This window comes from Kogia breviceps, chromosome 5 (assembly GCF_026419965.1).
Source record: "Kogia breviceps isolate mKogBre1 chromosome 5, mKogBre1 haplotype 1, whole genome shotgun sequence".
NCBI lineage: Eukaryota > Metazoa > Chordata > Mammalia > Artiodactyla > Physeteridae > Kogia > Kogia breviceps.
In genome coordinates, this window is record NC_081314.1 from 103,474,285 (window position 1) to 103,499,931 (window position 25,647).

At 39.9% G+C, this 25,647-nt stretch overlaps 1 protein-coding gene across 1 annotated transcript in view; it reads left to right on the forward strand.

Moving 5' to 3' along the window:
- The window catches only part of DCBLD2 (discoidin, CUB and LCCL domain containing 2), an 856,719-nt gene that overhangs the window by 213,120 nt on the left and 617,952 nt on the right, over positions 1-25,647 (forward strand). Inside the window, exon 4 of the mRNA XM_067034824.1 lies at positions 19,394-19,543. Coding sequence (XP_066890925.1) covers positions 19,441-19,543 — 103 coding nt within the window. The 5' untranslated portion in view covers positions 19,394-19,440. The remainder of the gene's footprint in view (positions 1-19,393; positions 19,544-25,647) is intronic.

The window sequence follows — 25,647 nt, forward strand, 5'->3', positions numbered from 1 at the left end:
ATCATTTAAAGCTTGTGTTTTCTTATTTATTTTCATTTTGGATGATCTGTCCATTGGTGAAAGTGGGGTGTTAAAGTCCCCTACTATGATTGTGTTACTGTCAATTTCCCCTTTTATGGCTGTTAGTATCTGCCTTATGTATTGAGGTGCTCCTATGTTCGGTGCATAAATATTTACAATTGTTATATCTGCTTCATGGATTGATCTCTTGATCATTATGTAGTGACCTTCTTTATCTCTTGTAACAGTTTTTATTTTAAAGTCTATTTTTTCTGATATGAGAATTGCTACTCCAGCTTTCTTCTGATTTCCATTTGCATGGAATATCTTTTTCCATCCCCTCACTTTCAGTCTGTATGTGTCCCTAGGTCTGAAGTGGGTCTCTTGTAGACAGCATATATATGGATCTTGTTTTTGTATCCATTCAGCCAGTCTGTGTCTTTTGGTGGGAGCATTTAATCCATTTACATTTAAGGTAATTATCGATATGTATGTTCCTATTACCATTTACTCAATTGTTTTGGGTTGTTCTTGTAAGTCTTTTCCTTCTCTTATGTTTCTTGCCTAGAGAAGTTCCTTTAGCATTTGTTGTAGAGCTGGTTTGGTGGTGCTGAACTCTCTCAGCTTTTGCTTGTTTGTAAAGGTTTTAATTTCTCCATCAAATCTGAATGAGATCCTTGCTGGGTAGAGTAATCTTGGTTGTAGGTTTTTTTCCTTCATCACTTTAAATATGTCCTGCCACTCCCTTCTGGCTTGCAGAGTTTCTGCTGAAAGATCAGATGTTAACCTTATGGGGATTCCCTTGTGTGTTGTTTTTCCCTTGATGCTTTTAATATGTTTTCTTTGTATTTAATTTTTGACAGTTTGATTATTATGTGTCTTGGCATGTTTATCCTTGGGTTTGTCCTGTATGGGGCTCTCTGTGCTTCCTGGACTTGATTGACTATTTCCTTTCCTATATTAGGGAAGTTTTCAACTATAATCTCTTCAAATATTTTCTCAGTCCCTTCCTTTTTCTCTTCTTCTGGGACCCCTATAATTTGAATGTTGGTGCGTTTAATGTTGTCCCAGAGGTCTCTGAGACTCTCCTCAGTTCTTTTCATTCTTTTTTCTTTCTTCTGCTCTGCAGTAGTTATTTCCACTATTTTATCTTCCAGGTCACTTATCCGTCCTTCTGCCTCAGTTATTCTGCTATTGATCCCATCTAGAGTATTTTTCATTTCATTTATTGTGTTGCTCATCATTGCTTGTTGCTCTTTATTTCTTCTAGGTCCTTGTTAACTGTTTCTCGCAATTTGTGTATTCTATTTCCAAGATTTTGAATCATGTTTACTATCATTATTCTGAATTCTTTTCAGGTAGACTGCCTATTTCCTCTTCATTTGTTAGGTCTGGTGTGTTTTTGTCTTGTTCCTTCATCTGCTGTGTGTTTTTCTGTCTTCTCATTTCGCTTATCTTACTGTGTTTGGGGTCTCCTTTTTGCAGGCTGCAGGTTCGTAGTTCCCATTGTTTTTGGTGGCTGTCCCCAGTGGTTAAAGTTGGTTTAGTGGGTTGAGTAGGTTTCCTGGTTGGGGGGACTAATGCCTCTGTTCTGGTGGATGAGGCTGGATCTTGTCTTTCTGGTGGGCAGGCCTACGTCTGGTGGTGTGTTTGGGGATGTTGGTAGCCTTATTATGATTTTAGGCAGCCTCTCTGTCAATGGATGGGGCTGTAGACCTGTCTTGCTCTTTGTTGGGTATAGGGTGTCCAGCACTGTTCGTTGCTAGTCCTTGAGTGAAGCTGGGTCTTGGTGTTGAGATGGAGATCTCTGGGAGATTTTCGCCGTTTGATATTGCGTGTAGCTGGGAGGTCTCTTGTGGACCAGTGTCCTGAGGTTGGTTTTCCCACCTCAGAGACACAGCCCTGACGCCTGGCTGGAGTGCCAAGAGCCTTTAATCCACACAGCTCAAAATAAAAGGGAGAAAAAATAGAAAGGAAAGAAAGGAAGGAAGGAAGAAGTGAGGGAAGGAAGGAAGAAAGAAAGGAAGGGAGGAAGGAAGAAAGGAAGGGAGGAAGGAAGAAATGAAGGAAGGAAGAATGCAAGGAAGGAAGGAAGGAAGGAGGAGAGGAAGAAAGGGAGAAGGAAGAGAGGAAGGAAGGGAGCAAGAAAGGGAGGAAGGAAGGGAGGAAGAAAGGAAGGAAGGGAGGAAGGAAGGGAGGACGGAAGGAAGAAAGGAGAGAAGAAAGGAAGGAAGAAAGGAAGAAAGAAAGGGAGAAGAAAAAATAAAGTAGGATAAAATATAGTTATTAAAATAAAAATTAATTATTAAGAAGAAAAATTTCTATTTAAAAAAAACAAAAAAAACCACGGGTCGGTCTAACCCTAGGACAAATGGTGCAAGCAAAGCTATACAGACAAAATCTCACACAGCAGCACACACATACACCCTCACAAAAAGAAAAAAGGGGAAAATAATAGTATATCTTGCTCCCCAAGTCTACCTCCTCAACTTGGGATGTTTCGCTGTGTATTCAGGTTTTCCACAGATGCAGGGCACTTCAAGTTGATTGTGGAACTTTAATCCGCTGCTTCTGAGGCTGCTGGGAGGGACTTCCCCCTCTCCTCTTTGTTCGCACAGCTCCTGGGGTTCAGCTTTGGACTTGGTCCTGCCTCTGAGTGTAGGTCGTCCGAGGGCGTCTGTCCTTCGCTCAGACAGGACGGCGTTAAAGGAGCAGCTGATTCGGGGGCTCTGGCACTGGCCAGGGGGAGGGAGGGGCACGGATGCGGGGCGAGCCTGCGACGTCAGAGACCGGCGTGACGCTCCACCAGCCCGAGGCGTGCCGCGCGTTCTTCCGGGGAAGCTGTCCCCGGATTCCGGGACCCCGGCAGTGGCGGGCTGCACGGGCTCCCGGAAGGGGCGGTGTGGAGAGTGACCTGTGCTCGCACACAGGCCTCTTGGTGGCGGTAGCAGCAACCCTAGCGTCCCACACCCGTCTCTACTGTCCGTGCCGACAGCCGCGGCTCGCGCCCGTTTCTGGAGCTCCTTTAAGCGGCACACTTAAACTCCTCTCCTCGCGCACCAGGAAGCAAAGAGGGAAGAAAAGGTCTCTTGCCTCTTCGGCAGCTCCAGACTTCAACCGGACTCCCTCCCGGCCAGCCGGCCAGCCGTGGTGCACTAACCCCTTCAGGCTGTTTTCACTCTGCCAACTCCAGACCTTTCCCTGGGATCCGACTGAAGCCTGAGCCTCAGCTCCCGGGCCCCACCCTTCCCAGCTGGTGAGCAGACAAGCCTCTCGGGCTGGTGAGTGCCGCTTGGCACCGATCATCTGTGTGGGAATCTCTCCGCTTTGCCCTCCGCACCCCTGTTGCTGCGCTCTCTTCCGCAGCTCCGGAGCTTCCCCCTCCGCCACCCGCAGTCTCCGCCCGCGAAGGGGCTTTTAGTGTGTGGAAACCTTTCCTCCTTCACAGCTCCCTCCCACTGGTGCAGGTCCCATCCCTCTTCTTTTGTCTCTGTTTATTCTTTTTTCTTTTGCCCTACCCAGGTACGTGGGGAGTTTCTTGCCTTTTGGGAGGTCTGAGGTCTTCTGCCAGCGTTCGGTGGGTGTTCTGTAGGAGTTGTTCCACATGTAGATGTATTTCTGATGTATCTGTGAGGAGGAAGGTGATCTCCGCGTCTTACTCTTCCGCCATCTTCTCGCCTCTTAAAATTTACTTACTTCAATTTTACGTGTGTATATGTACAACATCCACATTATTATTATATTTTTGTTTTTTCTATATTGGTACTTATTTTAAATCATCTGTCAAGGACTGTGTATACATTTTTTATTACTATTAATTTATGTCTATTTCTTTTTAAAATTTTTTCAGTTTTTGCCTTGTGCGTTTTGATGCTATATAATTTGATGCTAAAGAGTCAGGGTTGTAGATCTTCATTATAGACTGTATACTTCCTCATCATGAAATCCCTTTCTTAGACTAATTTAACACTTTTTACTCCAAATTCAAACTTTATTCTTTATGAACACAACCTAGGAATGTATTTTCCTCTAATAAAACTTTAAATTTTTTCTAATTTGTTTTCGTTTCTTCATAGAGAATATCATTTATGTACATGTGGGATCTTATTTGTCTTCCATATCTATTTAATTTCTTTAAAATTCTTTTCTCTAATGAGTTCTAATTCTTTTTTCTTGTTCATTTTACTTAATTTTCTTGAATCTGACCTCCATTAGTCTGTATTTTTGGTGGTATTTATTATGAAAATTTCTGCTTCTGAAGTGGTCTTTACATCTGAACAAGTCATATTTATTTCTTCTAATTGCTTGCTGAATTCTGCCAGCTCAGTTGTAATATCCTATTTGCCTATCTTCTTTGAGCCATTCTCTCTTGTTCTAAATACTTCTTTTCAAAAAGACTATTTTCTTTAACTTTTCAGTGTCACTGAAAAGTATTATTCGAGGAAGTCATCTATTTCTTTTATAATTGTTGCATGTGATTTTTGTTTACCTCTTTTATTTTACTTAAAATTTTTTTTCTTAAATTACCTATATATATTGGTTTTATGCCAGTTCCTTTCTGATATTTTTGTCACCTTTAAATGGGGCCATTCTTTCAGGACTAGCTGTGTGCTGAATGCCAGTCTGAGAAGGAGCTGGAGGAGTAAGCTGGGGCAGCAGATAGTTTCATGATGGTCATGTTGTCTCAATTCTCTTTCTAAAATATCTGCCAGGGAATAGAATTTTGCTTACTTCCCTCAGGGATGTTCAGTTTGCATGTTGTGCCGTGAAGCAATATTTTGGGAATTTGTGTTTATTAATTTTACTTTGCCAGTTTTGAACAGCATCCAGTTTTTACCCACCATTTCTCTTTGCTATATTGCCACCCTACTAGTTGCAAACATGGTGTGCTTGTCTTATTCCTCATTTGGTCCTGCGTTGCTTGTCACTCTCCACAACTTGCTGTGTCAAATAAGAAATCGCTGGTCAGGTGCCTTAGGGCTGTGTCTCCTTCCTTTGTAGAATTCCATGTCCTGCCTGAGGTCTGTTAAGGCATGCATCTATTATGTTCAGTTGAATCCAAATCTTACTGTATTCCTCATAGTTTTTGGTTTCATATTATAGTAGCTATTATCATTTAAAATGGAATTTCCTTCTTTTTGTTCCTTACTGTTCTTTTCAGCCAGTTTCAGAGAAGAGAATAGACGTAGAAGCACCCTTACTTTGCAGTCTCTAAGTGTATGTGTGTAGGCCAGTGGTTGTCAAATATATTGTATGCACAGATTTCTGGGCCTACTTCAGAGCTTCTGATTCAGTAGGTTCAGGGTGAGGCCCTAGAATTTGTGTTTCTAACTAGTTCCCAGGCGATGCTGATGCTGGTGGACCATGGACTGCACTTTGTTAACCCTACCTCTAAGCCATTTATTTAGTAGTACGGTCATCCCTTGGCTTACTTCATAGCGGACAGATTTAAGTTCCATTTCAGGTGGAATTTTGCTTAATTATTTATGTAAAAAGAGAAGCAGTATATGTTTGGTGATATTGCTGTCTAAGGACTTTCTGAAAACGTTTCAGGCTATTGACTCAGTGGGAACACTGAGTTCATTCTCTTTCTAAAATATTTGTTCATTTTTTTTCCCTCAGATAACTGGCCAGTTTTAGTCAAGATTGAGCTAGCTCTTTTTCCAGTTGACCTCAAGTTATCTAAATGTAATTAATGTATGGTCTTATGGCTCACAGTCTACATGAACAGGCACTTCTTGGCTCTGAACATCTGTCCATAGTCTTTAGTCTTGAACTTTCCCATAGATCTTTGACATATTGAAATGAGCTTTACCATTAGCTAAATGTATTCCACCTGAATGCTTTTCACTCTGGCCAATATATTTTCAAGTTTGACATTTTGATGGCTCTTTCATCTCTGTCTCAGTTTCCCTCCCTCCCCCAACATCGGACAGAGACTGGCCTAGTAAATGCCCTATCTCATGCAGTAGAATGCCCAGACACTGTTGAATCTCTGTGATTCAGATTCATCTGGAGGAAACTATAGGTTTGATGGGTAATGAGTTTTTTTGGTTACATGTTAGTAATGAAATCTCTGTAGCTGTAATAATCTTAATTGAGTGAATGACTCATTAAAATTTGAAAACTCAGAAATGGCCTCAGGGAACATAATTTAATATTTTGTTTGTGGTCCATGGTCACTTCTTTCAATGGTGTCATTTCTGCTGCCAAACTGTAAGCTGCTGTACAGAGTTCAAACCTGAACCTGTGCTGGGAGCTGAAGGATAATTCCGGCGTTTTTTAATCTCCACCAGAAACGCCGGTCTGTCATAATGGGAAGCTTTCATCAAAGCTGGGAAATATTATAATCCCCTTTCAAAAAAAATGTAATGATGGGAGGAGGGCAGAGTGGGTCCTAATTTCATCAGAGGTTCCAGGAGCATTTTTTGAGTTTAAACTGAGTTCAGAGCCATGTGCCTGGGAAAGCTATTTGAAGGTGTGCACGGTTGTCAGAAAGGTCAAAAGAGCGAGGAGGTCATAGCACTTTCACACTTTTTTCCTTCTATAATCCTTGTCTAATATACACAGCCCACAACTATGTATATCAATGTAAATGATTTACAGAAATACCCATTAAGATCAAGAAGAAAAAGAATTAAGAATAAAGTAGGAAGGTGGCTTTTAAAAATCAGCCAAAGCGGGCTTCCCTGGTGGCGCAGTGGTTGAGAATCCGCCTGCCAATGCAGGGGACGCGGGTTCGTGCCCCGGTCTGGGAAGATCCCACATGCCACGGAGCAGCTGGGCCCGTGAGCCATGGCCGCTGAGCCTGCGCATCCGGAGCCTGTGCTCCGCAAAGGGAGAGGCCACAACAGTGAGAGGCCCGCGTACCGCAAAAAAAAAAAAAAAAAAAATCAGCCAAAGCAAATTCAAAAAAAGTTGATTTAAATACCAAGATGACAACTGTCAGTCCTTCCAAAATATTGTTGTTCTTGTGGGGCCTGACCCCTGTTTTTTTTTTTTTATTAATTATTAATTTATTTTTTTCAGCATTAGAGCAGCGGCCTGACCATTTTTATTTTATTTTAATTTTTTTAACATCTTTATTGGCGTATAATTGCTTTACAATGGTGTGTTAGTTTCTGCTTTATAACAAAGTGAATCAGTTATACATCTACATATACATATGTTCCCATATCTCTTCCCTCTTGCGTCTCCCTCCCACCCTCCCTATCCCACCCCTCTAGGTGGTCACAAAGCACAGAGGTGATCTCCCTGTGCTATGCGGCAGCTTCCCACTAGCTATCTGTTTTACATTTGGTAGTGTATATATGTCCATGCCACTCTCTCACTTTGTCCCAGCTTACCCTTCACCCTCCCCGTGTCCTCAAGTCCATTCTCTACGTCTGCATCTTTATTCCTGTCCTGCTCCTAGGTTCTTCAGAACCATTTTTTTTTAGATTCCATATATATGTGTTAGCATACGGTATGTGTTTTTCTCTTTCTGACTTGCTTCACCCTGTATGACAGACTCTAGGTCCACTTACCTCACTACAAATAACTCAGTTTCTTTTCTTTCTGTGGCTGGGTAATATTCCATTGTATATATGTACTACATCTTCTTTATCCATTCATCTGTCGATGGACACTTAGGTTACTTCCATGTCCTGGCTATTGTAAATAGAGCTGCAATGAACATTGAGGTACATGACTCTTTTTGAATGATGGTTTTCTCAGGGTATATGCCCAGTAGTGGGATTGTTGTGTCATATGGTAGTTCAATTTTTAGTTTTTTAAGGAACCTCCATACTGTTCTCCATAGTGGCTGTATCAATTTACATTCCCACCAACAGTGCAAGAGGGTTCCCTTTTCACCACATCCTCTCCAGCATTTATTGTTTGTAGATTTTTTGATGATGGCCATTCTGACTGGTGTGAGGTGATATCTCATTGTAGTTTTGATTTGCATTTCTCTAATGACTAGTGATGTTGAGCATCCTTTCATGTGTTTGTTGACCATCTGTATATCTTCTCTGGAGAAATGTCTATTTAGGTCTTCTGCCCATTTTTGGATTGGGTTGTTTGTTTTTTTGATATTGAGCTGCATGACTGACCCCTGGTTTTGATGTAGCTGGAGTGTAAGTGCTGCCTTGTATTTCCTTCCACTCTTTGTCCATACCCTGGCCAGCCCTCACTTCCTCCATCAGTAACATGGTGGATTCTTTGTCCTCTTTTTTGGTGAAAACCTGCTGTTGTACTTGATCAAATTGGAGGCTAAAGGTATACAGTTACATGATATTCATACCTTCTTCAACTGCAGAGCCTTTAAAAATTTTTTTTAGTGTATACAGCTGATTTACAATGTTATGTTACTTTCTGGTATACAGCAAAGTGGTTCAGTTGTACATATATGTATTCTTTTTTTTTTTTTTTTTTACCTTCTCTTCCATTATAGATTATCGCAAGATATTGAGTATAGTTCCCTGGGCTATACAGTAGGTGCTTGTTGGCTATCTGTTTTATATATAGTAGTATGTATATTTTAATCCCAAACTCCTTTTTAATGTATCATTTCAACAGTGTGTCCTTTGCATTTCATGGGAGGGCTAGAGACTTCCCAAAACATGGCCATAAAATTTCTTTTGGTACCTGGGTGAAGCCTGAGCATCAAGATTATCTGCTTTAAGTTCCCACCTGCATATTTTCTTTGCTCAGTTGTTCCATTATCTAATAGAATTCTATTTATTTTTCCCACTTGAAACATAATATATACTACTATTAATGATAATAGCAACTGTTTTACTTATTTATTTATTTTTTAACATCTTTATTGGAGTATAATTGCTTTACAACGGTGTGTTAGTTTCTGCTTTACAACAAAGTGAATCAGTTATACATACACATATGTCCCCATATCTCTTCCCTCTTGCATCTCCCTCCCTCCCACCCTCCTTATCCTACTCCTACCGACCTGATTTCCCTGTGCTATGCGGCTGCTTCCCACTAGCTATCCACCCTACGTTTGGTAGTGTATATATGTCCATGCCACTCTCTCACTTCGTCACAGCTTACCCTTCCCCCTCCCCATATCCTCAAGGCCATTCTCTAGAAGGTCTGTGTCTTTATTCCCATCCTACACTTCTTATTTATTATGTTTGTCATAACACCGTTAGTAGTACGGGTCTTAATATGAAGAATGGGCTTACTCATAGTCCCAGAGTAGACCCTGGTATGATTTTTCAAACACCCCAATCCAAGCTGCATGTTGGAGGTTGAGCCCACGTAAACCCACTGAACGAAAGACGTCCAAGGTTTAGACAGCTAATTTTGTAAAAGTGAGCCTACTTAAGGGTCACTTAGGATAGGAACATCTGACTGCATACAGGGGCTGACCAGCTGAAAAAGTCCACTGTCCTTACAAATCTCAGAGATTTGACCAGGGAAGTAGAAAGCTGATTTAACTTGGCATGTGAAGCTGCCAATTGAAAACATTTCAAGTATGCAACCTAGACTTGTTTTTCCCCCCAAACAAGGACTAATATGGAAATCTAGGCTCATAGAGACCCCTCCGGAAGTTCCTCACATTACTATGAGTATCATTCTTTCTCATAAGCTAAATGTACATGCATCTAAGGAGTAAAACATTCTAGCTATGTGTTTGTTAACGATTATGCCTTCAGTGGAATTTTGCAGCATCAATGGGAATAATAATAACAAAAAAGAATTCACTGAATCAAAGTGCAGCTACTATACTAGTCTGTGAGTGCTAAATCTCACAATTAACTGATTAGTGAAAAACTAGGGCCAGTTGGCTTTATAAGGCCTCGGTGTTCATGCTACTGTATCTCATTAACACAGCCAGGAGTAAGTTATAAATATTAATGTCTTCATTTTAAAAAGTGGAAATGCCTACCAGTAAGAAGGAAATCAGAGGGTCTTGTAAAAGATCAATATGAAGATAATTATTAGGCCCATGAATCCAGAATTAGCTTCTCTTTTCCCAGATACTCTTTCTACTTTATAGTTCTTCTCACAGCAAGAAATTTTGTCAAGAAGAGCATTTGTTCACAGTAAATATACTTAGAATTTCTCCATAGAACTTGGGATTTTATGAAAAATGAACACACGTAAAAACAATGACAACAAAAACCCTAAAGAGAACTGAGAAAAATGAAACAGTAATTGAATTCCTTTAATCTCTGTGGCTAAAGTAAATGTGATTTTTACGTGAATCTTAGACATGCTGGTATTCTGTGAACCCTCACTGTTCACTACAAGTCTGCTGGAGCAGGGGTGAGGACAGAGGTGTGGCCTCTCTGCCTCCCCGCCTCCACAACTGGCCTGGCTTTTCCCTTCCACGTGGGCCCACAGCTCTCTGTATGTAGAGCTGTATTAGCATTTACCACTTATATTTACAAGTTCATCTCTCTCAGTATGCAGGATTATGTGGAGGTCAGAGGCTGGATCGTATCTAACTTCCCACAGCGTCCCCCTTCTCCTCCACTACTCACTGCTGCTGAGGAACTTTTTACATTTCTTAATATCCCCTGTCACTGTTGTTTCATTTTGAAGTGGGAGGAAGATGAGCTAGGTTTGAGGAAGGGACTAGGGAAGCAATGTTGATAAGCATGACCTACTCCCCTTTGGTTCGGGGAACTGTTTGCAATTCCTATCCTTAGAGAAATGAGCACCAAAGAACTGGCTGTTCAAACTTTGGAGATTCTGGCTGCTGGAGCTTCCTTGGAACTCACGTGGAAAGTGAGGTGCAGAGTTGGAGAGGAATTCTCTTGAGCCCTGCAGGCAGGAAGCTTGGGGGCTTCTGGAGTCAGCTGCCTTGACAGGCATGCTGGAGTTCTTAGGGTTAGCTGTGCCAGAAGTGAGGCTTCTGAGGCCTGGGGATGTGTCATGCTGTAACTTTAAGCAATTGAACTTCCCCTTGAAGTTTCTGGGAAGTTCTTAGCTACTCCAAGATCTTCTCCATCTTGGAGGAGAAGGAGGGGCAGAGCCGGGATAGCTTTGGATACAGAACCTTGGATGGATCAGCCAGCCATGGACTATGCCTATCCTTGCCGTGTTCTGGGCGACCTGGATTGTTCTGATTACAGGAAGAGTATAGAGAATCTGCCGTGGAAGTGGGGAATATCATGGCCAGTATCAGCCAGACTTGCTTTGATTTTGGAGTACATGATGAAGAAAGAAAAAGACCTTGATAGTAATCTCTACAGAGAACACCACCGAAGCCAGTAGAGGCGCATGGGGAGAGACTTCTCTTCTTTCTCCTCACTCGCCCCTACCTCTCCTCTCTCCTCCTTTCCTCTCTTTTTCTGTCCCCTCTTCTCTTCTCTTCTCTCTTCTCTCAGGGTTTTGGTTTCTATGAAGGCTCTGCGAGGGGTTATAGAACATAGTGGGTTATAATTCTTTTCAGCTTTGATTTAAACTATTTATGTTAGTAGTAGTAGAAACCACTCAAAGTATTTTTTAAAAAATGGACATTGAATAGGGCAAATTGATTAATATATGATGGAAGTTCAGAGAAACCAAATAGGAGATAGAGTAGCAACCCAGAGATTAGTAACAGAGGAAGCCATAACATGAGAGACAAAAGGAGAGTATTCTTTAAAAATTGAGATATAATTGATATATAACCTGTGTAAGTTTAATGTGTACAACATGTTGATTTGCTACATTTATATAGTGCAGTAGGATTTTTATGGGATACCAGAGGTTGGGGTCAAGCAGTGGAACTTTGAACTGCAGCTGGCATTTCCCGCCATGGAGCTGTGCAGGAGATGTAGCCTGAAGTAGAAATGTCCAGGTTTTTCCTTTTCCCCTGCTTTCCAGTCTCCCTACTCTCCTTGGCTAAAGCCAGAGCCAGCGGAGAACTCTGGGAGCAGCCTGTAGGGGGCAGCACCTGCTTGTTTCAGAGCACCCTAGGGTAGGAGAAGAATTGATTTGAGACCGGGAGACCAAGAGTCAGCCCACTCTTCTTATAGCAGCCTTCTGGGTAATATGATGGAGGAAAACACGTGCGTGTGCTTGGGGTGGGGTTTGGGGGTGGTGGTCTGAAACTGAGAGACGTTCTTTACTTTCCTGCCAGAAGACTTGAAGTTTATGCTGGCTTGATACTCAGCTTTCAGACCAAAAAGATCATATTCAACGTGAATTCATTTCACAGACTTTAATAAATATTAGAACTTGCCACCGGCTCGAATGAGTTTATCTAAGACTGTATTCCAAATGGGTAGTAGCAGATAAAATTTTATTCTGAAGTGTATAAACAGCCAAACAGTTTAATCAAGTGGTGCTCAGAATTCCCACTGAAATGGTAATAATTGTTTCTCATTGTAGTAATCATGGAAGAATTAAACTTAGACGAAGCAGACGTATTTGTTTTAACTTATTCACGATGTTGTCACCAGGGATGGGCAAACTTGTTTGGAAAATACAAATTGGATTAGAGGCTTAACATAAAGCCCAACTATTTAAAGGCTCAAAATGTTTAATTAACTTTTTTTTCCTCTTTCATTTTTATGTGTCTCTTGCTTTTTCTGTTTTCAGCCAAGAAAGACAGCACTGAAATGTCATTAAAAATGTTGGTTTTGCAGTATTTCTCTGCCCTTGGGAACAGGAAATACCTAGAATTCTGCTAGTAAGATGGTTCTTGTGAAATTTCTCATGTAATTTTTATAATGAAAGGGATTAACTATGTTTGAGTGAGTGTCCAGCAATGGGAACTTTGTCACTCTGATGCTCCAGACCCACTGACATTTTCCCAAAATGTTCCCTCTTCCATATGTTAGGGAATTACTTTTAAGATCAAGTAATGAGTGTAATTTAGTCTGTGCTGGTTTTGGATTTCATATTCCTTATGAATGTGAAATAGATCAAATAGAGGACACTTGAGAAGTAATGAATTCCAAACATAATATCACTGGTGCAATGAAGAGGCTGCTCAAGTGACTTTTCACCAGCATTAAAGTGCCATCAGCATTTTCTTTGCTTCAGGAAGAGACGAGTGGGGGCCAAGTAGTGAGTGACAGTCAGCTCTCCTAAGACCTCCCAGGCTACCTAGACAGCTTTTTGGCTTGCGTGGTGAACTTCTGGTCATCTGAGCCATGGAGCCACTTAGCAATGAAGTTCATGAAATAATGTCACCTAAAGGCCAAAATGGAACGTTTATGCTGTTCTCTTCCCTTCCTTGAATTATGGGAGAGAATTATGTCTCTTCTTAATATTTAGTTACTTGAGATATGTGTCTTAGGTTTATTTTTACACTACCATAGAAAATTTGATTGGCTTAGTCAAAATTTGAGAGAGAATGAAAGACCAATAGTCACTGAGTGCCCATTATATTCCAGTCGCTGTGTGAGGTGCTTGTCAATGCTTAGGAGGAAGAAAAGACATTATTCTATCAATAAGTGGATGGCTTGTCTGTTACAGCCACAGGCTGTACTCAGTGATCAATACTGGATGCAAATAAAGGAGGGCATCAGTCATGTCTTAGTGAAGTCAGCATGGACTTTGGAGTCAGGTAGACTGTTGCCTGATTACTCTCAAATCCATTTCCTGTCTTGCCTCTCCTCCCTTCTCGTCTCTGTTGCAGAGATGCTATTCTCGTTATTTCCAAGACTTGTTCACCAGTCAGCTTCTCCCTGGTAGTGGAACTAGGAGCCACTGGCAGGAGACAGGGGGGATAGAGGAAGGAATAACCCAGGGTACTTATCTCGACCTCTATGATTCAAGGATATCTTTAGTAGTGACTGTCCCCTGTGAAGCTCCAGCTCCTGATAGACAGCTGTTCTTCCATGGCCCCAAATTCTGTGTCTGAGCCAGCTGGCTTCAGCTTCTACTGTGTCTTCAGTTCCTGAACTCTGGTTACATCACTCCCTCCTTTTGTCCAGCCAATTCTGGGGATGATAGCAGCCTCTTGTAGCTGGAAATTCCTGGTTGTCTCCCTTCCAATGTTTACTCTTTTGGGCTCTTCTCACACCTTTGTGAAAAATACCCCATGATAAGCTTCCTCTATTAAATTACCAGGTACAGGCATTGGTCTCCTGGCTGCATCATGAATGATGCTGAAACATTGGTAAAGGCTACATTTGGCCCATCATGAGCAGCGCATTTAGGCAAGTCACTTAACTGCCTGAGGATGTTTCCTCATCCATACCGTGAGACTGATAAAGGCCTCCACAAATTGTAATGGAGCTTAAATGAGAGTCCTATCGTGACATCTAGCACAACACAAGCATCCAATAAATCCTAGTTCTTAAGCCTGTGATTTAAAAACCAGGGCACTGCTCTCCAAACTCTCCAATACAGAGAATCTGATGGAAACAAAAGCATCATGATTGTATGAGTAAAACATCCATTTAAGAGGGTGTGTGGGTTGTTGGAAAAGTCACTGGAGTTGTTTGGACATACTGTGTATGGAGAAGAGCAGATTATCTAGGAGAAAAAGATGAGACTAGGGTGTATTCCAGGGAAAGAGTCAACTGGGAGGCAAAAGTTGGCTAAAAGACCTTAAGGCGTGACTGTGGAACAAGAAGAGTGGGCAGCAAGTAGTTACAAAAGCTGAGGGCACGTAAGGATAGCTTCTGGCTGTGGGACCCATCTGCAGATTAATGCAAATCCAAAGTATCAGGGGAGAAGACTCTCTTGTGTAAAAGAAAGCAGTGTTGCCTATCCCTTTTTGCTATATAGCTTTGCTAATCTACGTGGAACATGACATCAGAGCTCTTCTATAATGTATTTGGTCATTGAAAATGGGCAGCTACTTCAAGGAGAAAACTTAAGCATACCCCAGTTTATAGAACTATATCCAAAGAAAATTTTAGTTATCCAAAGCTTGCTTGATTTAGGTATGTTCTTAACCTCCTTTCTTTTACTGAAAATGTTATATAGGGAAGTATAGTTTATTAATGCGATAGACATGAGATTTGTGATATAATGGATCCATTTATCTAAGGTTGTGATGAAAAAACATTTTGGCTCATTTTAGTAAATGTGTTTAGAGTGTGACATGAATTTGGAAGATAATAGGTGTCCAATTAGTGCTTGTTGAATTAAACGTGTATTGAATATAAATATTGGCAACCTGGAATGACACATTTTCCAAATATTTAACAAGACAATCACACAGAAATAACGCACTAGGAAATAATGAACGTGAAATATAAAATGTGATGCAAGTGTAAGATGTTATTGTTATTCTAAAAGTAGCTTGTGTATCATTACAAGAGTTGTTGGTATTAAATCATGAGTCCTAGTTTTAGTCTTGTAAAGAAGAGAGTGTCAGGTATTTGTATCTCTGATTTTTATCTTAGTAAACCATTTTACAATATAGGGGGCCTGGAAAATACAAATCCAAAGCAGACTTCAGTCTGCTCTTGATGATACTGTCTTTGGGTGGAATATAAATAGCCCAGTTTAAAGGTTTTGTGACAGACTTTTTTATCTGCATAACGAAACCTGTAGATTGAGTCCTGCTCTCCAGAGGACTTGCCCTTTTTCTGGCCACTGAGAGCAAGATCACCCTGGCCCTCCTGCAAGCTGGTTCTCAATACCGTCAGGCTAAATTTATCCTCAAGTTCTGTCTGATACCAAGGAGATGCACAAGCATGTGCTTTGGGTCCAGTGCTTGACAGGAGAAACACTGTTCTTTGTGTGTAGAGACAGATAGTACTTACTTTTCTCTGATACCGCGAGGTTCACTTGTTACCTTTGCTCTTGGGGAATACTGGAGGAAACATTGTTCAGTATAGTAATCACCGTGAGGGTACACTTTTCAAAAATATTGGAATACTTATAAATACAGGTTTGGGGATAAAGACATGGAAACCTGAAGTCAGAAGAAAAATTTCAATGGTTCAATATTATTTTATACCTTGGTTGAGGTTAATAACATTTAGTTAACCACCATCTTATGTAATCTTCCTTTAAATGAGCTGACACTTTTTCATAGGATTCTTTTGCTAATTCTCCCTACGTTACCTTTTTCAATGTTCCAAATAAATTCTTCTTGAAAAGGAGGATAACTTAATATGCTGCCTAGATACAGCTTGGGGAAAACAACTCCCAAAGTCTTAAGTAAAAACAGAATGGCATTTCTTTTAAATATACCAATATGCTTGGATTTTCACTTTCAGTAAGATTGCCCTGAAAAGTAAATACAGTTTCAAATAGCCCCTCTGAATATCCTAAAATGTTCTAAGACATTTTGGCAGCATTGAGAGAAAATTAATTTGTGGTGTATTCAAATTACTCTACATGAGGAGAAAATAGATCAGTAAATGAATGGAAACCAATTTTTTAAATGTTTCTTATTTGCCTAATTGCTTTCCCAAGGAATAAATAATAAAGAGAAAGTTCATGAAAAATAGAAAACATGCTTATGTCCACAGGGCTTCCTTTCATGCTTTCAAAGCTTTGAAGCTTTTTTTGTTTTTTGTTTTTTGTTTTTTTTTTGCGATACGCGGACCTCTCACTTCTGCGGCCTCTCCCATTGCGGAGCACAGGCTCCGGACGCGCAGGCTCAGCGGCCATGGCTGCGGACGTGCAGGCTCAGCGGCCATGGCTCATGGGCCCAGCCGCTCCGCGACATGTGAGATCCTCCCGGACCGGGACACGACGAAACCGTGTCCCCTGCATCGGCAGGCGGACTCTCAACCACTGCGCCACCAGGGAAGTGCCTAGAGTGGGTTTTAAACAGAAATTAGGATTCATTGGAGCGAGTCTTTGGGGAGGAGGGATAATGGAGGCATGTTGAAGAAACAGTCCATCAGTCTGGCTGGAATGAAAAGGAGTCATGGAAATAATGAGGGGAAGGTAGGTGGGGGCCTGATTGTGAAACCGTTGACTGCCAGGCTCGGATATCACTCTGTAGGCAATGGAAAACTGTCAGTGATTTCTAAATATGAACATGTGCTAAAGAGTGATTTGGGAAGATAAACACATTAGTTAAAGTACTAGTTATGCTCGTCTAAGAGAGACCAACAGTAAAAGTGGCTTAAATAAGATTAAAGTTTATTTCTCAGTTTATTAACAGTCTAGGGTTAAGCAGTTCGGACTGGCAGGATGGTTCCACAGAATGACATTCCGGGACCCTCCTATCCTGTTGGTCCACCATCCCTAGGCCTGTCCTGGTCCATCCGGTCCATGACAGATTGCCTTCACTTTCATGTGTTGCTGCAGAAAAGGGGAATGGGGAGGGCAGGTGCCCAAATAAAATACAGTTTTATTAGTATAAAAAAGAAAACTAGGGAACAAGTGTCAAACTTGGTAGGCAGAAGTATACAGAATATAGTAGAATAGGGTCTCTAGCTTTGTCCCTTTAGGCTTACATACCCAGAGTTCTGAACCACATGTTCCCTGGTGCATTGGGGGAAAATTAGACCATTCCTTGGAGAGGTTCTGGTAACAAGGAGATGTAAAATGGTGCATGGAAGTCACCAACTCAGTGTCAAAGGACTTTAGATTTAAGTCTCAGCTTGTTGAGTGACTTTGGGCAGGTTACCTAAACCTATTGAATCTCATTTTTATTATCTATATATGAGGTTACAAATGCTTTCTCTTCTTCTCACGTTTGCTATAAGAATTAGAAAACAGCCCTCGTCTAACTCAACGTACACAATGAAATCTAATGTAAGATCAATTGATAGAATAAATGATCTCATGATCTAAAAAAGAGAAAAATAATTAGAAAACAGCAAAGTATTATCATTGCCTTGCTGTTAGTATAGGATATAGATAAATCTTTGTATGGGTATGTGTGTGTGAGATAGAAACACAGACACACAGATATTTTAAAAAGGAATAAGGGAATAGTATCATCAGGGAACAAGCAAGAAAATGAAAATGATTACGATTGTGATCTTTATTCATTTCTTTATTCTTTCTCCACCGTGTGGCATATGGCAGGCTGTACATATGTCAGTTCGGTTTGTTCATTTTTTAAACTGTAAGTTTTACTTTAAAACATCACATCCAAATGCTTTTAGGGAAATTATTTATATTTATTTGGAGTTTGTCATGCCTTTCTTTGTCTCATTTCCGTCGATCAACTCTCTAGAATAGACCACATTGTAGAGACAGTGTGATTTAGTATAACACGTCTGTTGTTTCTCATACTATCAGAAAAACATCTAAAGGTATATCAATGTTTTGAAAATATATAACAGTTGTATTTTTCATTCTTTTTAAAATCATCTTTTCCTGAAGGCTGTCTGTCATTAAGACTAGCTATAAAGTTGTGTTTTTTTTTTTTTGCCCTGGGGTGAGTCTAAAAAATGACTTTTTGAGTCCATAGTAATAGAACGGTTTTGAAATCTAGTTTTCTTGAGAAGGAAGAGAATTTATTAAATTTCTAATTCTCTCTCTATATAAATATCAAAAACCAAGCCTGGCACACTTGCTTCATAGAGTTTTATTATAAGTCATTGTATAGAAATGTTGAAGTCTGTTGCAAGGAAAGTTCCCACCAGGGTACTTAGGTTTTCTGTTTCTGTGTTTTCTTTTGTTTTGTTTTCCCATGGAGACCGGAAGGTAGGAAGAGAAACAAGAAGTCAGATATTATTGTCCTAGTTTTCCTTTCCTGGAGAAAACTCCAAGAAATGGAAGTGATAAGCAGAAACGCCCAGGTAGTTTTGGGAAACTCCCAGTGTAGGAGGGCTTGCTCCTTACTTCCCAGACAAGAACATTGAAACCAGTTCCTTAGAGAATTTGTTTCCTTCTCCATGTATTGGAGCATTATTGTGCCAACCAGGTAAGTACTGCCTATCAAGGCAGATAGGCTAGACTTGATGTGCTCGTAACCTATAGGCTAGGTGTGGCCTTTAGGGGATCTAAATATTTCTGTATGCCTTGCGGAGGAGACCCCTAAACACTCAGTCAGGACAAGGAATCAGCAGAAGTTAAAGTGGTGCCATGCCAGGGAGCAGTTTCATCTCAACAGATGTCATAGGAGGATTCCTAGGGACAAGACGAGATCAAGCACAATGTGCTGCAGAGGGAAGAAAACAGCAATGAGGGACATGTAAGACTCTGCTGCACCTAGATGCCACCTTTGGAAGGTGGAGCCAGGTACAGGGAACTAAAAAAGTGAGAAACTTACAGTTGACTTAATTAACTCAAAGGAAATAATTTTAATTTGGAAGAGAAGGTTTTTTTATTCCCCCTACCTTAATCAGGGTTCTAGAGAAAGACGAGATGAGTTAGATACAGTAGCAAAAGGTGTAGGGTATATCTGGGTTATTGCATATATATTTCAGTCCTACTACATGTACTTAAAATATACAATACTATCTCAAAACGAACGTTGACCGGCACTTAACATTTTTGCTGTTTTAATCAGTGATTGCATAAAAAAGAAGTCATTGATTCCAGAACCTTCATAACTTCTGAATTTCTTCTTGACTAGGTAGAGTGGAGAAATTTAAACTCTTCAAGAGAATACAACTGGCCTCCATGAGCTCTTGTCAAAGAACTTGGAACTTCCACGGGAGGTCGATGAGCATAACATGGAAGGTATCAGAAGGATGGGAAAGATGCCTGTTGCTAATCATCAAAGGTAGGGCCTGGAGGCTGAGCCAGGGCACCTGCTCTATTTGCCTTTGTGACTTCTGTTTGGCTTGGCAAAGGCAGGCTCCTTTGCAGGAGGGAAATGGTTTCGACATTGGTCCACAGACTAAAAGGATGTGGACTCAAAAGAAAGGAGGATTGAGTTGTTCTGGCTAAACAGGTTTGGTTCATTTCCCTGAGATCTCCCCAAACACACTGATATTTTCACAAGAATGAAATGAAGGCAGTGCTGACAAGACTAAAATTATAACTGTTGTCTGAATTGCCAGTTAATATAATATTTGCTTGTTAATGCTTGTAAAATGGTTCTGTGACGAAGGAAAATTCCAAATTAGTCATCTAATCTATCTTCCTGGTGGTACAGGATCATCACCTACTATTTATGAAGGGTTAGGTAACAGATTGAAAATTTTCTCAGTTATGAAGGAAAAATAAGTTCGGGTAATCCAAAAGGAGACGCTTGGAAGAAAGCATTGCTGCTGGGCAGCCTTATCCTATAATTAAATGTATTTGCCAAGGAACTCATAGTCTAAAGAGATAGTCAAAGAACATACACTCAAAATGTAACACGTCTTTTGGTATTTGAACATTCGTGTGTGGGAATGTTCTCAAATGCCATCACTGTGCCAAGTATTGGCCTAGATGCTGGGAGTGTAAGAGTTTGCTCTCTAGCTGGGATGATGAATTTGAATGATTCATTTGAGAGAAGGAAATGCTAAGAGAAGGGCTTACAGAGTCCTAGAAGAGCCTGAAGGTGTGGTGATGAGGGAGCAGTGTTGTGGAATCAGAGAAGGCTTCATGGAAGAGGTGGTATTTGTGAGACACTCATACAAAGCCACATGGAGTCACATCTATAATATAGCAGATGCTTTAATGGAGAGGCAGTTTTCAGAATTTTCTTTAAAAACAAATGTATTGATCAACAGGAAGGAGTTTGTTTAGTATTTTCCTGAAGATGACCTGAAATGAGGAGATCAAGCCATTTTTTAATGTTTTTTTAAAGATTTATTTGCTTATTACTTATTTATTTATTTGGCTGCGTTGGGTCTTTGTTGCTGCACGTGGGCTTTCTCTAGTTGCGGCGAGCAGGGTCTACTCTTCGTGGAGGTGTGCGGGCTTCTCATTGCGGAGGCTTCTCTTGTTGCAGAGCAAGGGCTCTAGGTGTGTGGGCTTCAGTAGCTGTGGCACATGGCTTCAGTAGTTGTGACTCATGGGCTCTAGAGTGCAAGCTCAGTAGTTGTGGCACATGGGCTTAGTTGCTCTGCAGCATGTGGGATCTTCCCGGACCAGGGATTGAACCTGTGTCCTCTGCATTGGCAGGCGGATTCTTAACAACTGTGCCACCAGGGAAGTCCCTTTTAATGGTTTTTAAAAGATTTATTTTGACCATCACTAAGGTAAAATCAGCTCTACCAAGTTGTGTTGTGCGATTATTATGCATTGGGAATGGTCATTATGAAAGCCAGGGTCTGCTGGAGCAAAGGTGGAAAGAAAAGTGGAATTTGTGAGAGATGTGGTCTATTGACTGCACTTTCTTGTGCCCTTCCTTTCCTGGCCCCCCTCACCTCTTCTCCTCCAGTCTTCTGTCCTCTTGCTGGGTAAGAAAGACACAGACAAACTCATTGTCATTCAGCTTTAAGAACCTAATGGCTTACTTCTTCTCTGAGAACTCTGTTTGTTAGAGAAATTTGTTGGTGGAATACTGTGCTTAACCAAAAAGAATAATAACATTTCTAATAATGAAGAGACTTAGATGTGATTGTCAAAGAAATGAAGAAATGTGATAGTCACAACTGACTCCTTTGCCTGGGTGTCAGACTAACTTTGATTACAACCAAAAAAATGTTCCCCAAAAGGAATTTTAGGATATTTAGTTGAGCTGTACAGACATAGCCCATATGACTACAAAATCCTAGTCATGGTATTATTTATACTTTAAAAACTCATGAATGAGATTTTCTCAGTGCTTGAGACATACATAGATATGTGAAAATTCTACATTTTTATTCCCAATGTAGACTTGAGTGATGAGGGTAAAGGAAAAACCAATAACAGGAAAAAAGTTTTTGTATCTGTAAACATAATACATCTATAATATGTATGCATGTGTATGTATATGTGTGTGTTATATATTACACATGTTATGCTAAATGGTGATGATTGTGCTGCCAAGAAGCATAAATAAGTCTAGAAAATTTTAATTCAGTTCATTATTATTTTTTCTTTGGGTCTGGCACTGTCATTTTCCACCCCCCAGAACATGTGAACTTTTCAGCTTCTGAATTGATTGATTGTTTTTAGCCATTTAACCACTCTTGATTAAATGGGAAGATTTCCTGAAAGAACTTAGTGCTGATCCATTTTTAGAGAAGGTATGTGATTAACTGTATTGACAAGGTTTCAGTGGTTTTCAGTTTCCCTGCCAAGCATGTGTATCTCTATGAATTTTTCTTTGTTATTTCAGCTTATTATCTTGTCTTATATGCAGCCTATCACACCATTTATGACAATTCTTGTTCACCTTAATTCCCCACTGATTATTCTAGAGAATTATTACTCTATTGATCAATATTGAGCCCAGCTATGAAGTATACTTTTTTCCCCTTTCACATGTTTATTTTCTCTTTTTTAATTTTGCCAAAGCTTTACACAGCTCTCACTATATCTAATGAAAAATTCTTGCCTTATTTAACATTGTATTTGTTTATTACTTTCCTTTCAGTTGCTTATGATTTCTTATGAACGTCAAGTAGCAGCAATCATGTAAAAAATTTAATATCTCTGCAACTCATAAAATCTTAAAATCTAATTTTCAGTTTGACACAAAATTCAAAAGCAACCAAACTGTCCAAATGCAACTTCTTGGAAACATTTCCAAATTGATTCCAAATATTCTTTTGTAGCTATGAGTCCCAGTTCCCACTACATATTTGTAAGTTTTCCCTTTTTCCCCAAGTTTCAGAAAAGTGAGAGTTCAAACAAGAATCATATGATCATTGACACACATACTCATTAGGTTGGATAAGACCTTCATAGTTCTTTTATTCATCTACTTATTGCATTTTTCAATGTCCTTTATATACATTCTCTCCTGGGTATAATCTGGCTTATTCTTGAAGGCCTCCTTTTAAAAAAGAAGCATCACTAACTTTCAAAGCAAGTGTTCCATATTTATGCAGCTATTCGGAAGTTTTGTCCTCCCAGGACTTCTCTCCGCTTGGTCTTAGTTCTGGGGTTATAACCTCTCGGGAGTTATTTTGAGCAATTCTGGTTCCTCAGTTACTTGTAAAACTTTCCCTATTTTATGTCAGCAACTATAGGCTCCCAAAGTCTTTATTTCTTCCCTCACAGGTCCATCGCTTGCCATTTTCTTGGTTATTGCTTATATTATATGGATGACTACAGCTCTTAAAACACGTTCCAGTTTGTAATCTTGCCCCAAACTGGACACAAACTCCAGGTGTGCCCCAATAGAATTATCATCCTTCCTCATTCTAAAATAATAAACTTCTATCAATATATCTCAGGATTGCACATTGGACTTTTGGACATCATACTTCCTTGGTGACTCATATGAGGATTACTGTTGACTTAAACCATAAGCCATGTTCTTTCCTCTTCATGCTGAGTCCTGTATCCTTCACTACCCAGAACTCAGATGGGTTTTGGGGCATGCAGGACTTTAAATTTATCTCTTTTCAAACTCATCTTATTGTATTCAGCCTGGCTTGGAAATATGTGTTTAGTCTTTATTGGGTCCTAAATCATTCATAATCACTTATGAATTTATAATCATTTCCAGCTTTCTACAAATTTACAATGCCTATCTCCCATATGTTTATATGAATCATGGATAAAATTATTTGGAATGAGAGAATTGTGGCAAACTCTCTAGCTTCCATTGATCCATTGCATGTATTTCTTCAAAAATTACAAATGTAACTAACTGAAGGATCATCTCATCCCCATTTTCCCATATTATCAAGTAAGCTATTTAAAGAATACTTTGTAAAATGCAGACGTCACACGTTCTGTATCTACTACTGCCAGAGTAGGAAAAGTAGGTTAATTTAATGTGACCTATTAGTGAACTCATGCTAACTCCCAGTAGAAACTGTTAACTGTCCATGTCCTCACCATATCTTCCTATTCTGGAGTCTTGTTGGCATTGATGTGTGTTCAGGGTCCTTTGATAGGTGCCATTTCCATCTCTTTCTCTGTTTTGAACTAAGACAATTTGGTGGGTCTGCAGTCCTCCAGCTCCTCTACTAGTTTTCCCATTTCCTCACTGGCACGCCTCATATTTGCTTCTTAGCTTCAGGGGATGACATTCCCTCTAACAGGTTCTTGTTTAGAGAACAAGATATTCTATTAAAATTTATTATAACATTGGATGTTTCAACCCCCTCCTGCTAGTGTTTGTAGCATAATATTCATTCTGGAGAACATTTGCAACAGAGAAGATGGAGATCAAATAAGAGGTATGAGTTTTTACCATCTCTCCATTATCTCTCAACCCTAAATTGTGGGCTTCAAAAGTAGGCCTATAGCTCTTCAAAATTCACTCTTAGGAGCATGAAAAGACACGCTAGGAGAAAATATTTTCAAATCACATATCTGATAAAGGACTTATATCCAGATTATAAAAGAACAAAACAATGAAAAGACAACGATAAGAAAATTACCCAGTTAAAAATGAGCAAAAGATCTGAACAGTCACTTCACCAAAGAAATATATGGATGGCAAATAAGCATATGAAATTATGGTCAACATCAGTAGTCATTAGGGAAATGCAAATTAAAACCGCAAGAGATATCACTGCACATTTATTAGAAATTCTTAAAGAAAAACACTGATCGTACAAAGTGTGGGCAAGATTGTAGAGAAACTTGAACTCTAGTACAGAGATGGTGGAAATGCCAACTGGTTCAGCCACTTTGGAAAACACTTTGGTAATTTCTTATAAAGTTAAACATACACGTAGTGTGTACAGACCTAGCAATCTCATTCCCTAAGTACTTACTCTAGAGAAATTAAAACCTACATCACACAAAAACCTGTATGGGAATGTTAATAGTGACTTTATTTGTAATTGTCAATAACTGAAAACAACCCAAATGGCTCTCAGCTGTGGTCTAACCATGCAATGGAATACCACACAGCAATAAAAAAGAATACACTATTGATAAATGTACAACATGGATGAATCTTATATGTATCGTGCTAGTGAAATAAACCAGGCTCATAAGGTTGACTCCTATATAATTCCATGTATATGACATTCTTTCAAAGGCAAGCCATAGAGCAAAATAAATAGGTGGTTGCCAGTAGCTGGACAGTAAGGGAGGGATTGTCTACAAAGAGGCAAGGGAGAATTCTTTTGGGTGATGAAACTATTCTGTAACTTGATTGTGGTGGTAGTTATACATGATCATGTGTGTTTGTCAATTCACAGAATTGTAACTACAAAGGGTGAATTTTCTGGATGTAAATTAAACCTTGATTTTAAAAAGTAGATGTATAACTTCTTTGTTCTTTTTATTTGAATACATTTCATTTTTGAAAAACAAAGCCATTTTAAGTTTCCTAACATATGGTGAGCCTCAGCCAAAAATATCACAAATCATAGCTGGGCAGAACTTCTAGATTGACCATTCTGAACTCTTACCAAGCTCTTCCCTCAAGGACTTTTCTCTCCTCAGAGTTTGCCGGTATAGATCTGATTGTAGCCTTCAGGATTATAGTCACCAGTTAAGAATGGCTCAGAATCTTTACTATTTCTCCCCTAGGTTAATATAACACAAACTCAAGAGCAAGAACCTTTCTGTGATTTTTTTTCAAATACCCCTCAACCCTAGTCCCATTTGAATGTTTGGGAAGGGCTCAACAATGATGAAATACACACAAATTAAATATGTCTGGAATGACCACATTTTCCTGGTACTTTATGGAATCGTGAGGTTTCAAAAACCACCAGTCCAGATCAGATTTTCCTTGTTTGTCAATGAATATGGAATGTGGGGTGGAATCACAGAATCACAGAATGTTCAAGCTGGAAGACTCCTAAGAGTTCATCTAGTCCAATTCTTTAT